Source organism: Schistocerca piceifrons, chromosome 4 (assembly GCF_021461385.2).
Source record: "Schistocerca piceifrons isolate TAMUIC-IGC-003096 chromosome 4, iqSchPice1.1, whole genome shotgun sequence".
NCBI classification, from domain to species: Eukaryota; Metazoa; Arthropoda; class Insecta; order Orthoptera; family Acrididae; genus Schistocerca; species Schistocerca piceifrons.
In genome coordinates this window covers 480,463,132-480,480,353 of record NC_060141.1, presented here as the reverse complement: position 1 = coordinate 480,480,353, position 17,222 = coordinate 480,463,132, and the positions used below count along the sequence as shown (strand labels likewise).

At 41.3% G+C, this 17,222-nt stretch overlaps 1 protein-coding gene across 1 annotated transcript in view; it reads right to left on the bottom strand.

Moving 5' to 3' along the window:
• Window positions 1–17,222, bottom strand: part of LOC124795929 (spondin-2-like) — a 259,765-nt gene that overhangs the window by 238,946 nt on the left and 3,597 nt on the right. Inside the window, exon 2 of the mRNA XM_047260010.1 lies at window positions 7,904–7,916. Coding sequence (XP_047115966.1) covers window positions 7,904–7,916 — 13 coding nt within the window. The remainder of the gene's footprint in view (window positions 1–7,903; window positions 7,917–17,222) is intronic.

Sequence of the window (17,222 nt, the reverse complement as noted above, 5' to 3'; positions counted from 1 at the left end):
GGACGTTGATTGCAAATGCTAGTCTGAGATGAGGAGACTGACTCAGGAGAGGAATTCGTGGCGGGCCTTCATCAAACCAATCAGAAGACTGATAACCCCAAAAAAAAGAACGGTCCTTGATTCAGCGCAACGTCTGCTCACCACGTTTTTCATGCAACGCTCAGTGTCTATGGAAAGCGTCGCTTTGTTTCCCGTTACAAACAAAATGATTTTTAAAGTTACATGCCCATTCAGTTGAGCGGTCCAATATTAGTCTAGTCCGATATTTGTTTATTGATACTTATTAAGAGGGACAAAACAATAAAACATGAAGAGTAAACAGCAAACAGTGACTGAGTAGCGCTGCATGCTTGGCGGCAACAGTCAGCGCAGGCTAGGCTAAACTAATTTGAGACAGCTCTACCGAATGAGCACATAACATTCCACTTTAAAAATCATTGTGGTTGTAACCGGAAACAAAGCGACGCTTTCCATAGACACTGGGCGTCGCATGATGAGCAGTATCTGTCGCTCTGACTCCAGCTGCATGTTGTAAAAATAGAATTGCAAGTATCTGCGGAGTCACCAGAGAAAATGCGCCTGCCGACTCTTACAGGAGAGTCACCCTATATACGTAATGTGTTGGCTAGATCCGATATGATTATGTAGTAAAAGGTTAATTACAAAATTGATACACTATAAAATTATATTTCTAGAATTAAGAAGATAAAACACATCATATGTGTACAGTCTGAACTCACGTTAACTTGCTACTAATTATTGTTACAAAAAGCATAAAAACAAGCTTAAGAAAGAAGGACGACATGAGGTTTGCAGAAGGCCTAGCTTTTGCCCTTGTCGTTTCCATTTACTGAACACCTTTCCCACACAGGAAAAAGTAGGCAGACGCGGCGAACAGTGTTGAGACAGGGGTAACGGATGGCCTTGTCGCGTTCCGTTTTTGGAACAACTTTTACATGGAAAAAGCTCACCGCACGCAGACTGAGCAGTGAAAAGTAGCCGGACAGGAATGACGGTGTTCAGGAAGACGTTTATTACTACTTACGTATTAAAAAGTACTCTCTGGTAATTATTCGCCGTTACTGCAAGAATTACCAGCCTCAGTCATGGGTCTGCAGCAGTTTCCCAGCTTTGCTCCAAACGCGCTGAACACAGTATGTGTAGTCTTGACGACGTCGTTGTCATATCGTTTTAGCCTGAGACGTGAAGAAACTGCAGAAATGTTTTCGGAAACTCATACTCAGCTGCAATGGACGTAACAAGAAAAGCTGAAATGAGGTTCCAGGTACTACAAATACACCGTATTCTCCTTTTTATCTTTTGTACTCCCTCTTCGAACCACTTTTCTGGAGTCCGTCGTTCCTGCCGCAGAACAGCTGCTCACACTTCCTGGAAGTCTGCGAGATTATGTCTGCGCAGAGGTTTCTTTATCACAGTAGGTGGAAATCAGAAGGGACCAAGTCAGGAAACGGTTCATGTGGCAGTACCTGGAACCCCATTTCAGCGATGGCAGCCACGGTTTCTAACTCGTATGAGGATAATGGTTGTTGTGTTGCAAGAGCACTTTTCATGACGGTGCACACTCTCCACATACTGTCACCAATCGCCTGGGGCAAATATCCGCTGTATTTACACGACCCTGCACAGAAACTACGTTTTTCAGTGCTTTTCCTGATAATCACAGTCCATGTTGTCCGCTGATGTAACAACAGTGGCTGGGAAAATTGGCTGTGCTGTGCAGGGAATACATGTCTGGAAGTTGCCCTGCTAGCTACGGTTAGACGAAAGTACTACATACTTGCAACGTAAATGAGGAGTCAAATGGCGCACCATGGATGATGGCAAAGGTCGGAGTGTAATTCAAAATGGAACGGCCCTCCTACAAGCAACATTTTTCAGCTTTCTCAGCTGACTTTCAGAAAGAAGTAGCATCAAAACTTCGAGCCTCTAAAAAGGTACGTATTCTAAAAAATTGCATGCTGTGTTGAACATATCGTCTGTCTGTAAACTTGTACCGTTACGCCTCGCTTGTCCATCGCTTCCGCTAACAAATAGCACCCAATGAAGGTCATCTCATACTTTGTGGCCTCGAAAGTACCTGACTCGATCCTACTTGCAGCAATGAATCAAGCAATCACTTTGGATACTGGTTAATCGAAGCTAATCATGGGGACATAGGTGAACAGCAAGGGCAGTACCGCATTCATAACAACGGGAAGGGTCCAAATTCTACTCCTAAATTGCAACATGTTCTCCATCCAAGATCTGCAACAGAAACCGAAAATTAAGCAACAAAGTAGGAAGAGTGTACTAGTGTTCAGTATGAAGTTCACATGTTATCAAGTTATAAATACAATAAAGTTAGAAAATGCAAATAAAGAAAAGGTAGAAAATGCAAATAAAGAAAAGTTAGAAAATGCAAATAAAGAAAAGTTAGAAAATGCAAATAAAGAAAAGTTAGAAAATGCAAATAAAGAAAAGTTAGAAAATGCAAATAAAGAAAAGTTAGAAAATGCAAATAAAGAAAAGTTAGAAAACGCAAATAAAGAAAAGTTAGAAAACGCAAATAAAGAAAAGTTAGAAAATGCAAATAAAGAAAAGTTAGAAAATGCAAATAAAGAAAAGTTAGAAAACGCAAATAAAGAAAAGTTAGAAAACGCAAATAAAGAAAAGTTAGAAAATGCAAATAAAGAAAAGTTAGAAAATGCAAATAAAGAAAAGTTAGAAAATGCAATAATGAACTATGAGGGTAGAGACGTTTGGGAAAGAGAAATGCTAGCAATGAGGAGTAACAGTGGAACATGAGCGCTTGCTACTAGAGTTCTAAGGCAATCATATGTTACCGTAGACTATCATAAATAAGCGTAGACTACGGAAGTTTTCCTAACAGCCTTTGGCAGTTATGATCAGAACTGCGTTACCTATAAATTAGGTGTGTTGCACACCTATTGAGCGTTACCTCATTTCACTTTGTTTGCATATGCGATCAGTGTCTTACTAGAATCCCCTAAAAACTGGAAGCAGTGAGCCATCTAGAAACTGAGTAAGTATATATACAAATAAAACAGTTTCTGTGTCAGTCACTTGATTATTTTGCCACTATATGTTTCGATGGTTCACATCATCATCTTCGGGTGGAGGTTTATTTACATTGCTGGCGTTGATGAAGAGTACAGTTGTCTTTTCACAGTTGCAGACCAAAGGCACTGTAGTTTATTTTGCGACTTTTGCAACAAACTGTTTCAAAAGCTTTGACAAAATACTTAAGCATTCTCATAATTTACAGTTTCAATGCACAGCAATTAACGTAACAACTCCCATTCATCCCTCAATGAGCTGAATATACAATATATATGCTTGATATGTCGTAATATTTTAATCTTTTCATCTATAAGAAGTTACTGTACTAATTTAAGTGGGCACATATCTGTATTCACGTGCTACCCATTCACCTTGTTTTTAAACAAAAGGAAAACATATTTATGTACATAACCATTTAATCATTATTTTTGTATCCAATGCTGCAGTACAGTCACATTTTTTAAAAAAATGTATCTAGAACCACCTAATATAGTAACTGAGTTGAGCACATGTCAATGTTCTGGTCGAGCCTACCCATAGTTTTAAAAAGAAAAAAAAAATGTAGAAACTATTTATTCTACCTCTGCATGCAGTGTAAACAAACATATCTGTAACATGTACAATATCTTTGAGGCGACAGTGCAAATGTAATATGCAGCGGAGATTACATACATCAAGCAACACTGTGCAAACTTTTTACAACTCTACCGTCCCTATAAGAGCAATTCACTGGTCGAAATTCATTACTTTAAACTACAAAGTGCCTTTTCTAAATAAACAATTTTTATCATTGGCAAAAACGCAAAGTAACCTACATTTCCATGGTCTGCAACTGTGAAAATACGAATGTTCTCTTCACCAACACCACCTACGTAACCATCGGAACGCGTAGTGGCAAAATAAACAAGTGACTGACGCTGCAACTGTTTTATTTGTATTTATCAACAGTCGCAGCCCTCATAATGTCGTCGTTACAGACGAAATTTTTATGGCTAAGGATGTACAAAGGGCTGCGTAATCTTAAGAAACAGTTTGTTCTACACAGTAATCCTCATGTACTTCTGTTACTTAAAAATAAACGGTATTATAGCAAAAATATGTATGATGAAATAAAAGAAATTATTCAGATTGTGAAGGGAGACGAAAATTTAATAGTCATGGGTGACTGGAATTCGAGTGTAGGAAAAGGGAGAGAAGGAAACATAGCAGGTGAATATGGATTGGGGCTATGAGATGAAAGAGGAGGCCGCCTGGTAGAATTTTGCACAGAGCACAGCATAATCATAGCTAACACTTGGTTTAAGAATCATGAAAGAAGGCTGTATACATGGAAGAAGCCTGGAGATACTAAAAGGTATCAGATAGATTATATAATGGTAAGACAAAGATTTAGGAACCAGGTTTTAAATTGTAAGACATTTCCAGGGGCAGATGTGGACTCTGACCACAATCTATTGGTTATGACCTGTAGATTAAAACTGAAGAAACTGCAAAAAGGTGGGAATTTAAGGAGATGGGACCTGGATGAACTCAAAGAACCAGAGGTTGTACAGAGTTTCAGGGAGAGCATAAGGGAACAATTGACAGGGATGGGGGAAAGAAATACAGTAGAAGAAGAATGGGTAGCTTTGAGGGATGAAGTAGCGAAGGTAGCAGGGGATCAAGTAGGTAAAAAGACGAGGGCTAGTAGAAATCCTTGGGTAACAGGAGAAATATTGAATTTAATTGATGAAAGGAGAAAATATAAAAATGCAGTAAATGAAGCCGGCAAAAAGGAATACAAACGTCTCAAAAATGAGATCGACAGGAAGTGCAAAATGGCTAAGCAGGGATGGCTAGAGGACAAATTTAAGGATTTAGAGGCCTATCTCACTAGGGGTAAGATAGATACTGCCTACAGGAAAATTAAAGAGACCTTTGGAGAAAGGAGAAACACTTGTATGAATATCAAGAGCTCAGATGGAAACCCAGCTCTAAGCAAAGAAGGGAGACCAGAAAGTTGGAAGGAGTATATAGAGCGTCTATACAAGGGCGATGTACTTGAGGACAATATTATGGAAATGGAAGAGGATGTAGATGAAGATTAAATGGGAGATATGATACTGCGTGAAGAGTTTGACAGAGCACTGAAAGACCTGAGTCGAAACAAGGCCCCTGGAGTAGACAACATTCCATTGGAACTACTGACGGCCTTGGGAGAGCCAGTCCTGAAAAAACTCTACCATCTGGTGAGCAAGATGTATGAAACAGGCGAAATACCCTCAGACTTCAAGAAGAATATAATAATTCCAATCCCAAAGAAAGCAGGTGTTGACAGATGTGAAAATTACCGAACTATCAGTTTAATAAGTCACAGCTGCAAAATACTAACACGAATTCTTTACAGACGAATGGAAAAACTAGTAGAAGCCAACCTCGGGGAAGATCAGTTTGGATTCCGTAGAAACACTGGAACACGTGAGGCAATACTCACCTTACGACTATTCTTAGAAGAAAGATTAAGGAAAGACAAATTTACGTTTCTAGCATTTGTAGACTTAGAGAAAGCTTTTGACAATGTTGACGGGAATACTCTCTTTCAAATTCTAAAAGTTGGCAGGGGTAAAATACAGGGAGCTAAAGGCTATTTACAATTTGTACAGAAACCAGATGGCAGTTATAAGAGTCGAGGGACACGAAAGGGAAGCAGTGGTTGGGAAGGGAGTAAGACAGGGTTGTAGCCTCTCCCCGATGTTGTTCAATCTGTATATTGAGCAAGCAGTAAAGGAAACAAAAGAAAAATTCGGAGTAGGTATTAAAATTCATGGAGAAGAAATAAAAACTTTGAGGTTCGCCGATGACATTGTAATTCTGTCAGAGACAGCAAAGGATTTGGAAGAGCAGTTGAATGGAATGGACAGTGTCTTGAAAGGAGGATATAAGATGAACATCAACAAAAGCAATACAAGGATAATGGAATGTAGTCTAATTAAGTCGGGTGATGCTGAGGGAATTAGATTAGGAAATGAGACACTTAAAGTAGTAAAGGAGTTTTGCTATTTGGGGAGCAAAATAACTGATGATGGTCGAAGTAGAGAGGATATGAAATGTAGACTGGCAATGGCAAGGAAAGCGTTTCTGAAGAAGAGAAATTTGTTAACATCCTGTATTGATTTAAGTGTCAGGAAGTCGTTTCTGAAAGTATTCGTGTGGAGTGTAGCCATGTATGGAAGTGAAACATGGACGATAAATAGTTTGGACAAGAAGAGAATAAAAGCTTTCGAAATGTGGTGCTACAGAAGAATGCTGAAGATTAGATGGGTAGATCACATAACTAATGAGGAAGTATTGAATAGGATTGGGGAGAAGAGAAGTTTGTGGCACAGCTTGACCAGAAGAAGGGATCGGTTGGTAGGACATGTTCTGAGGCATCAAGGGATCACCAATTTAGTATTGGAGGGCAGCGTGGAGGGTAAAAATCGTAGAGGGAGACCAAGAGATGAATACACTAAGCAGATTCAGAAGGATGTAGGTTGCAGTAGCTACTGGGAGATGAAAAAGCTTGCACAGGATAGAGTAGCATGGAGAGCTGCATCAAACCAGTCTCAGGACTGAAGACCACAACAACAACAACATCGCAAAATTGAAATTGTTAGAGTTTAACTCAAGCTTTATTCGATAATTGTAGATATGTAACGTGGGATGTTGTAGTAAAACTAAGAAACTAAGTCATCATATAGCACTATAAAACGCAGAAAATGTGAAAAAAGATAAAAAAAAGCTCAAAACAAAAACATATCAAATATCGCTTAAAAACGCCGTCGAGCTTATATAAAATATGTTTCAGTTATTCATAAACAACTTTCGACTTATCAGGAACAATAGGAAGCTCTTGCCTTTGGTCATGACGAAGAACATTCTGTTGAGTACAAAATAACAATAATAATTATGTAGATTTTTTATGCTTTTGCACGTAAACTTTACTTGCATCAAAAGTAATTGCTCTGGTTACATAAAAGCACCGAAGTTTTTATTACCTACAAAATGCAATATACTGTATATTTTGTAATGATACACGATACACAATTGACTAACACTGAACGATTTGCTGTTCTAGTTATGTGCAAAACAAATCAACAAAAAACAAAGAGCAGTCTTCGGCTCCCAGTTTCTCTCACACACTTTCATTTACTCATTTTCCCTAACAGTGCTGTCAGTACTACTGGCAATCCTACCATTTACTACGTCATTTACGTATGGACCAAAACTATCTCACCGTACCTAGTGACGGACACCGACACTACGAGTTCACTCCAGGACACCGAAAACAGTGAGGCTAAGCGACCCTTTTGGGTCTCATTTAAAAATTCTGTCAGAGCAAGAACGCAGCAGTGTCAAGATAGCCTCTATTTTCTGTTGCCTCCCTAAATGGACGTTTCCTGAAAAAAGCTATATCTGCCTTATAAGAAAGTTCTGTAGGAACTCACCACGTCTGTTGGGTTGCCATTATCTGATTAGTCTTAACTGCCAGCTACTTCGCAGGAATGTATCCCTGCGGTCTTACCGTACTTCTTCAAACCAAAGAGCTTTTCCAACGGTCACCGCTATCTTCAAGACGTCCATTAATTACAGTTTGAATGGCGTCGCCTTAAAATTGACCTAGCAGAAAATTACTCCTGTACAGAGGGAATGATGTTACTAATTTTCGTCTCTCGTCACGGGGACACAAAAATGGAGGCGTGATTTTCACTTACTTTAATTTATAGCTTATTTCCCTAGTAAAATAAATGTAGTACTATAAATTGAGTAGATGAGGAGACAACAGATGAGTCCGCACTCTCACCCGAACTACACTCCTGGAAATTGAAATAAGAACACCGTGAATTCATTGTCTCAGGAAGGGGAAACTTTATTGACACATTCCTGGGGTCAGATACATCACATGATCACACTGACAGAACCACAGGCACATAGACACAGGCAACAGAGCATGCACAATGTCGGCACTAGTACAGTGTATATCCACCTTTCGCAGCAATGCAGGCTGCTATTCTCCCATGGAGACGATCGTACAGATGCTGGATGTAGTCCTGTGGAACGGCTTGCCATGCCATTTCCACCTGGCGCCTCAGTTGGACCAGCGTTCGTGCTGGACGTGCAGACCGCGTGAGACGACGCTTCATCCAGTCCCAAACATGCTCAATGGGGGACAGATCCGGAGATCTTGCTGGCCAGGGTAGTTGACTTACACCTTCTAGAGCACGTTGGGTGGCACGGGATACATGCGGACGTGCATTGTCCTGTTGGAACAGCAAGTTCCCTTGCCGGTCTAGGAATGGTAGAACGATGGGTTCGATGACGGTTTGGATGTACCGTGCACTATTCAGTGTCCCCTCGACGATCACCAGTGGTGTACGGCCAGTGTAGGAGATCGCTCCCCACACCATGATGCCGGGTGTTGGCCCTGTGTGCCTCGGTCGTATGCAGTCCTGATTGTGGCGCTCACCTGCACAGCGCCAAACACGCATACGACCATCATTGGCACCAAGGCAGAAGCGACTCTCATCGCTGAAGACGACACGTCTCCATTCGTCCCTCCATTCACGCCTGTCGCGACACCACTGGAGGCGGGCTGCACGATGTTGGGGCGTGAGCGGAAGACGGCCTAACGGTGTGCAGGACCGTAGCCCAGCCCCATGGAGACGGTTGCGAATGGTCCTCGCCGATACCCCAGGAGCAAGTGTCCCTAATTTGCTGGGAAGTGGCGGTGCGGTCTCCTACGGCACTGCGTAGGATCCTACGGTCTTGGCGTGCATCCGTGCGTCGCTGCGGTCCGGTCCCAGGTCGACGGGCACGTGCACCTTCCGCCGACCACTGGCGACAACATCGATGTACTGTGGAGACCTCACGCCCCACGTGTTGAGCAATTCGGCGGTACGTCCACCCGGCCTCCCGCATGCCCACTATACGCCCTCGCTCAAAGTCCGTCAGCTGCACATACGGTTCACGTCCACGCTGTCGCGGCATGCTACCAGTGTTAAAGACTGCGATGGAGTTCCGTATGCCACGGCAAACTGGCTGACACTGACGGCGGCGGTGCACAAATGCTGCGCAGCTAGCGCCATTCGACGGCCAACACCGCGGTTCCTGGTGTGTCCGCTGTGCCGTGCGTGTGATCATTGCTTGTACAGCCCTCTCGCAGTGTCCGGAGCAAGTATGGTGGGTCTGACACACCGGTGTCAATGTGTTCTTTTTTCCATTTCCAGGAGTGTATATTCCAAGGAACAGCTACGCACTGTTTCATAAGATTATACTGACCATTCTGCAGCGCGCCTCTTAAACCACTGACGACGCAGCACTCCGAAACACTGGGAGCTTGCGCTTTCCTCCAAATTTAATAACAATACACGGAAAACACATATTAATAACTGAAACAACTAATGCAAGAAACGCACGTCCACAGCTTCTACGTTAGTCTCCTCACGCTGCACTGCACTACTAGACGGGAAACTGTTTCTAAGTGTGCTTGTATGACAGGTAAGGCTTTCTTCCGGGAAACACCACTTCGACCACCACAAAGGCTGCGTTTTCCTCTGTTTATAAATCAAATGTGGTGTGGCATTTTGGTCCCATCCCAGATGTTCCGCTGCCTGGTGCAAGTATTTTTATTTGACGATACTTCGGCGACTTGCCGTCGATAGAGATGAATGACGACGAGGACAACAAATACACACCCAGTTCCGATGGGAGAAAATTCACGACCAGTTCTGGAATCGAGCATGGGGCTCGTGACTGAGATCAGCCACATGAGCTCTAAGAACACGGGCTGCTGACCTCAGCTTACATACTACACGATGGTAATAAACGCTTACAATGGTGAGTGAAGAATGAGACTTTCCCCCATGTTACTTATCACGTCGCTGAGGTTGACAGTGTGTTACTATTACAGTTCTTATATCAATTGCAGGACACATGTACTTTTCTAATTCTCGGACAAAAGCTTTCATAACCATGTATTTTTACTGAATTAAAATTTCTTGTAAGTTAAGCTAAAACGATTTACTAACCACTAATGTGAACAACCTCCCCTCCCCTGAACCATGGACTTTGCCGTTGGTGGGGAGGCTTGCCTGCCTCAACGATACAGATAGCCGTAACGTAGGTGCAACCACAACGGAGGGGTATCTGTTGAGAGGTCAGACAAACGTGTGGTTCCTGAAGAGTTTTTTCAGTAGTTGCAGGGGCAACAGTCTGGGTGATTGACTGATCTGGCCTTGTAACACTAACCAAAACGGCGTTCCTGTGCTGGTACTGCGAACGGCTGAAAGCAAGGGGAAACTACAGCCGTAATTTTTCCCGAGGGCATGCAGCTTTACTATATGGTTAAATGATGATGGCGTCCTCTTGGGTAAAATATTCCGGAGGTAAAATAGTCCCCCATTCGGATCTCCGGGCGGGGATTACTCAGGAGGACGTCGTTATCAGGGAAAGAAAACTGGTGTTCTACGGATCGGAGCATGGAATGTCAGATCCCTTAATCGGGCAGGTAGGTAAGAAAATTTAAAAAGGGAAATGGATAGTTTAAAGTTAGATATAGTGGAAATCAGCAAAGTTAGGTGGCAGGAGGAACACGACTTCTGGTCAGGTGAATACAGGGTTATAAATACAAAATCAAATAGGGGTAATACAGGAGTAGGTTTAATAATGAATAGGAAAATAGGAGTGCGGGTAAGTTACTACAAACAGCATAGTGAACGCATTATTGTGGGCAAGATAGACACGAAGCCCACACCTACCACAGTAGTACAAGTTTATATGCCAACTAGCTGTGCAGATGACGATGAAATTGAAGAAATGTATGATGAGATAAAAGAAATTATTCAGATAGTGAAGGGAGACGAAAATTTAATAGTCATTAGCGACTGGAAACCGGTAGTAGGAAAAGGAAGAGAAGGAAACGTAGGTGAATATGGAATGGGAGTAAGAAATGAAAGAGGAAGCCGCCTGGTAGAATTTTGCATGGAGCATAACTTAATCATAGCTAACACTTGGTTCAAGAATCATGAACGAAGATTGTATACATGGAAGAAGCCTGGAGGTACTGGAAGGTCTCAGATAGATTATATAATGGTAAGACAAAGATTTAGAAACCAGGTTTTAAAATATAAGACATTTCCAGGGGCAGATGTGGCCCATTAGAACTACTGAGGCCATCAGTCCCCTAGGACTTAGAACTACTTAAACCTAACTAACCTACGGACATCACACACACACATGCCCGAGGCAGAATTTGAACCTGCGGCCGTAATGGTCGCGAGGCTCCAGACTGTCAATCTATTGGTTATGAACTGTATATTAAAACTGAAGAAATTGCAAAATGGTGGGAATATGAGGAGATGGGTCCTGGATAAACTGAAAGAAGCAGAAGTTGTAGAGAGCTTCAAGGAGAGCATTAGGAAACGAGTGACAAAATGGAGGAAAGTAATACAGTAGAAGAAGAATGGGTGGCTTTGAGAGATGAAATAGTGAAGGTAGCAGAGGATCAAGTAGGTAAAAAGACGGAGGCTAATAGAAATCCTTGGGTAACAGAAGAGATACTGAATTTAATTGATGAAAGGAGAAAATATAAGAATGCGGTAAATGAAGAAGGCAAAAAGGAATACAAACGTCTCAAAAATGAGATCAACAAGAAGTGCAAAATGGCTAAGCAGGGATGGCAATAGGATGAATGTAAGTATGTAAAGGCGCATATTACTAGAGGTAAGATAGATACTGCCTACAGGAAAATTAAAGAGACCTTTCGAGAAAAGGGAACCACTTGCATGAATATCAAGAGCTCAGAAGGAAACTCGTTCTAAGCAAAGAAGGGAAAGCAGAAAGGTGGAGGGAGTATATAGAGGGTCTATACAAGGGTGATGTTCTTGAGGACAATGTTATAGAAATGGAAGAGAATATAGATGAAGATGAAATAGGAGATATGATACTGCGTGAAGAGTTTGACAGAGCACTGAAAGACCTAAGTCGAAACAAGGCCCAGGGAGTAGACAACATTCCATTAGAACTACTTACAGCCTTGGGAGAGCCAGGCCAAACTAAACTCTACCAACTAGTAAGCAAGATGTATGAGACAAGCGAAATACCCTCAGACGTCATGAAGAATATAATAATTCCAATCCCAAAGAAAGCAGGTGTTGACAGATTACCGAAGTATCAGGTTAATAAGTCACGGCTGCAAAGTGCTAACACGAATTCTTTACAGACGAATGGAAAAACTGGTAGAAGCCGACCTCGGGGAAGATCAGTTTGGATTCTGTAGAATGGTTGGAACACGTGAGGCAATACTGAACCTACGACTTATCTTAGAAGATAGATTAAGGAAGGGTAAAGCTACGTTTCTAACATTTGTAGACTTAGAGGAAGCTTTTGACAACGTTGACTGGAATATTCTCTTTCAAATTCTGAAGGTGGCAGGGGTAAAATACAGGGAGCGAAAGGCTATTCACAAGTTGTACAGAAACCAGATGGCAGTTACAGGAGTCGACGGACACAAAAGGGAAGCAGTGGTTGGGAAGGAAGTGAGACAGGGTTGTAGCCTATCCCCGATGTTATTCAATCTGTATGTTGAGCAAGCAGTACAGGAATCAAAAGAAAAATTAGGAGTAGGAATTTAAATCCATGGAGAAGAAATAAAAACTTTTAGGTTCGTCGATGACATTGTAATGCTGTCAGAGACAGCAAAGGACCTGGAAGAGGAGCTGAACTAAATGGACAGTGTCTTGAAAGTTGGATATAAGATGAACATCAACAAAAGGAAAACGAGGATAATGGAATGTAGTCGAATTAAATCGGGTGATGCTGCGGGTATTAGATTAGGAAATGAGACGCTTAAAGTAGTAAATGAGTTTTGCTATTTGGGGAGCAAAATAAATTATGATGGTCGAAGTAGAGAGGATATAAAATGTAGACTGGCAATAGCAAGGAAAGCGTTTCTGGAGAAGAGAAATTTGTTAACATCGAGTATTGATTTAAGTGTCAGGAAGTTGTTTCTGAAAGTATTTGTATGGAGTGTAGCCATGTATGGAAGTGAAACATGGACGATAAATAGTTTGGAGAAGAAGAGAATAGAAGCTTTCGAAATGTGGTGCTACAGAAGAATGCTGAAGATTAGATGGGTAGTTCACATAACTAATGAGGAGGTATTGAATAGAACTGAATAGAAGAGAAATTTGGGCACAACTTGACTAGAAAAAGGTATCGGTTGGTAGGGCATATTCTGAGGCATCAAGGGATCACCAATTTAGCATTGGAGGGCAGCGTGGAGCATAAAATTCGTACAGGTAGACCAAGAGATGAATACACTAAATAGATTCAGAAGGATGTAGGTTGCAGTAGATACTGGGAGATGAAGAAGCTTGCACAGGATAGAGTAGCATGGAGAGCTGCATCAAACCAGTCTCTGGACTGAAGACCACAAGAACAATGTGAAGAAATTAATATTATCATCGAAACATATCGTACGTTCTGTTGCTGTTATTACGATCAAAATCTAGGCGCATGCTTTACGATATAAGTTGTGATCACATGAAATTACATTTGGCGGGGTGTGGGTGGGGAAAGAAGAATGTAATAAACTATGACTCTCCCTACCATCTACAGTCCAACCAGCACCCATGCATCTTTCATAATCCTTCTTTCTCTCATTGTAAGTAATTTCGGAGATCTGTTCGCAGGGGACATCGAACATAAAAGTATTCGCCAACGCACTTCAGACGGCGTCATTGACGCAAACCGTCAACGGAATGGAACGGGACGGGACGGAACATCACCTTCAAGAATGCTCGAAAATAAAGCTTTACTTTGACGTTCGTGGGAGGAGACTGGCGTCTTCCATAATCGTCTTAAGATAATATATTCATTGTGTATTCACTCGTGTTACGGTAGTGGATTTGGTATTTCTGTGTCTTCTTATTCTTTGTTTTAATGTTTGCTTTGCTCTCGTGACAGATTGTGAATATTCAGTAACGGATATTTTTCGTATGTCTTCTTCCATAAGAGACCATATATCAGAAATCGAAAAAGGTTTAGATTTACAACATCTGGGCGAAGAGCGAAACCTACTCTATATACAAACAAAAAGATAATCAGACGAAGCAATTTTCATAAAAAAACCTTCTTTTAACAGTAAAATATTCAGTTGCATTGAAGGAGAAAAATATAGGTTTTGTATCTTATTTGTGACATAGAATGAAAACAGAACGTCAAGAATAAAATTAGAAGTTTTTTTTTGTCATCTGTCTTGAGTGGTTCGATGCGGCCCACTACGATTTTCTCTCCTGTGTCAACCTCTTCATCTCAGAGTAGTTCCTGCACCCTATGTCGTCAATTATTTGAATTCCAATTACTGTCTTTCCCTGAAGTTTTTATCCTCCACACTTCCCTCTATTACTATCGACGTTATTCACTGACGTCTTAAAACTCGGCCTGTCATTTTGGTCCTTCTTCTTGTCAATGTTTTCAACATGTTCCTACCTTCGCCGATTCTCCGGAGAAACCTCTCAATCCTTTTGTTATCAGTCCACCTTATTTTCAACATCATTTTGTAGCATCACGTCTCATACGATTCTATTCTATTCTCTTCTTTTCCCGTTTACTCACAGTCCATGATTTACCACCGTACAATGTTGTAATCCAAAGGTGCATTCTCAGAAATTTCTATCTACTATTAAAGTGAATATTTGATACTAGCAGACTTCTCTTGGCCAGGATGCTCTCCTTGTCATTGCTAATTGATTTTTTACGTCCTCCTTGCTTCGTTCGTCACTTACTATTTTGCGTCCAAGGTAGATAAATTACGTAACTTCGTCGTCCCCAATTTTGATGTTAAGTTTATGGCTAACTTCATTACTTTCTACTTTCTTCTCTCAATCCACGTTCTATACTTATTAAACTGTTTCTTCCACTCAACGCGTCCTGTAATTCTTCTTCACTTTCACTAAAGGTAGCACTGTTATCTACGAATATTATCGCTGATATCCTTCCATTCTTGAACCTTCCTTTTATTTCCTTCATTGCTTTTTTCTATGCATAAACTGGATAGTAGAGACGAAAGACTGCACCTCTGTCTCAAACACTTTCTAATCCAAGCATTTCTTTCTTGGTTTTCCACTGTTGTTGTCTCTTGGTGCTTTACAGAATTTCGAACATACAGCAGCATATTACATTGCTGAACGCATTTTCCAGGTCGATAAATCTTATGATTGTGTCTTGATTTTTCTTAGATCTTGCAACCATTAACAATCGCAACATATGAACTACCTCTCTGGTGTCCTTAACTATCTGAAAGCCGAATTGACTGCCATTCTGCTGTGTATTATTCTTGCCACCAACTTGCAGGAATCAGCCGTCAAGCTGATTGTGCTATACCTCTCGCATGTATCTGCTCTTACTGTCTTCAGAGGGGGTGTATGATAATTTTTCGAAGGACTCGTAGATTATACACACCAACTTCAATAGACACTTGGTTGGCACTTCTCCCAATGATTTCAAAAATTCCGAACGAATGCTTGATTTCATCGAAAGTCCCCCAAAGCTCTGTTAAATTCCCCTATGTCTTCCATATAGGCTAGAATTTGCTACTCACTCATGTCATCTGACGAGTTCTTCCATTTGTAGAGGCTATACCTATTCACCCTCTCCTCTGGACTCAGCAGTTGAACTCCAGTTGCACTCTCTTAATGTTGACTCCCGTGCTTTAAATTTCATCGAAGTTGTTTTCACTTTTCTATATGCATTTCTTCCGATGACCACTTCTTTTTCGATTTTTTCATATGTTTCCTTCAGCAATGCGCCTTGGTTTCCCTGTGTTTCCTATTTATTTCATTCTTAGTGAAATATATACCTGTATGTTGGAATTTCCCCTGAACATTTCTGTATTTCCTTCTTTCGTCGATCTGTTTAAGTACTTTTTCTGTTGTCCAAGGTTTCTTTGCAGTTACCTTTCTGAAGCCTATATTTGCCTGTGCAGCTTCTCTGATTGCCCTTTTTAGAGATTTTCAACCCTTTTCAGTTAAAGTGCCTGAAGTTGTATTCATTATAGCACTGTCTATAAACTCAGAGAACTTCCAACTGTTCTCATGCTTCCTCCCTACTTCAATATCCAATTTCTTTCAATACTGACTGATCGGCACGGGTCTCTTTTCTATTAATAGCTGAAATTTGTCGCAGTACTCAATAAGACGTTCTATTCTCTCATTTCTACTCTTTTTTTGGGCGCGGGGGGGGGGGAGGTGCCTTATATCTCATCTGATTGGTTTGATGCCGGTCGCCACGAATTCCTCTCCTGTGTCAACCCCTTGTACGTCCTCAATTATTTGCTGGATGTTTTCCAACCTCTGTCCAGTTTTTGCTCTCTACAGGTCTCTCTAGTACCATGGAAGTTATTCCGTGATGTCTTAACAGATGCCCTACCAACGTGCCCCTTCTTGTCAGTGTTTTCCACACACTCCCTTCCTCGCCGATTCTACGGAGAACTTCCTCATCCCTTACTTATTAGTCCACCTCATTTTCAACACTCTTCTGTAGCAGTACGTCTGAAACGCTTCGATTCTTTTCCGCTCTGGCTTTCCCGCAGTCCACGTTTCAGTCCCATACCATGCTGTGCTCCAGACGTACGCTCTCACAAATTTCTTCCTCAAATTAAGGTCTGTGTGTGATACTAATATGCTTCTCTTGGCTGGGATTGCCCTTTTTACCAGTGCTAGTCTTCCTTTGATTCGCTGCTTATTCCGTCCATCATGGGTAATTTTGCACTATACCTTAACTTCATCTACTTCGTGATACCAATCCTGATGTTAAGTTTCTCGAAGTTCTCATTTCTGCTACTTGTTATTACTTTGGTCTTTCTTCGATTTACTCTCAACCCATATTATGTACTCATTCCATTCGGCAGATCCAATAATTCTTGTTCAGTTTCACTTAGGGTAGCAACATCATCAGCGCAACTTATCACTTTCACCTTGAATTTTAATTCCACTCTTGAACCTTATTTTTATTTCCGTCAGTGTTTCTTCAATGTATAGATTGAACAGCAGGACTAAAAGACTATATCCTTGTCTTACACTGTTTTTTATCCGAGCGCTTAGTCCTTGATCTTCCACTCTCAT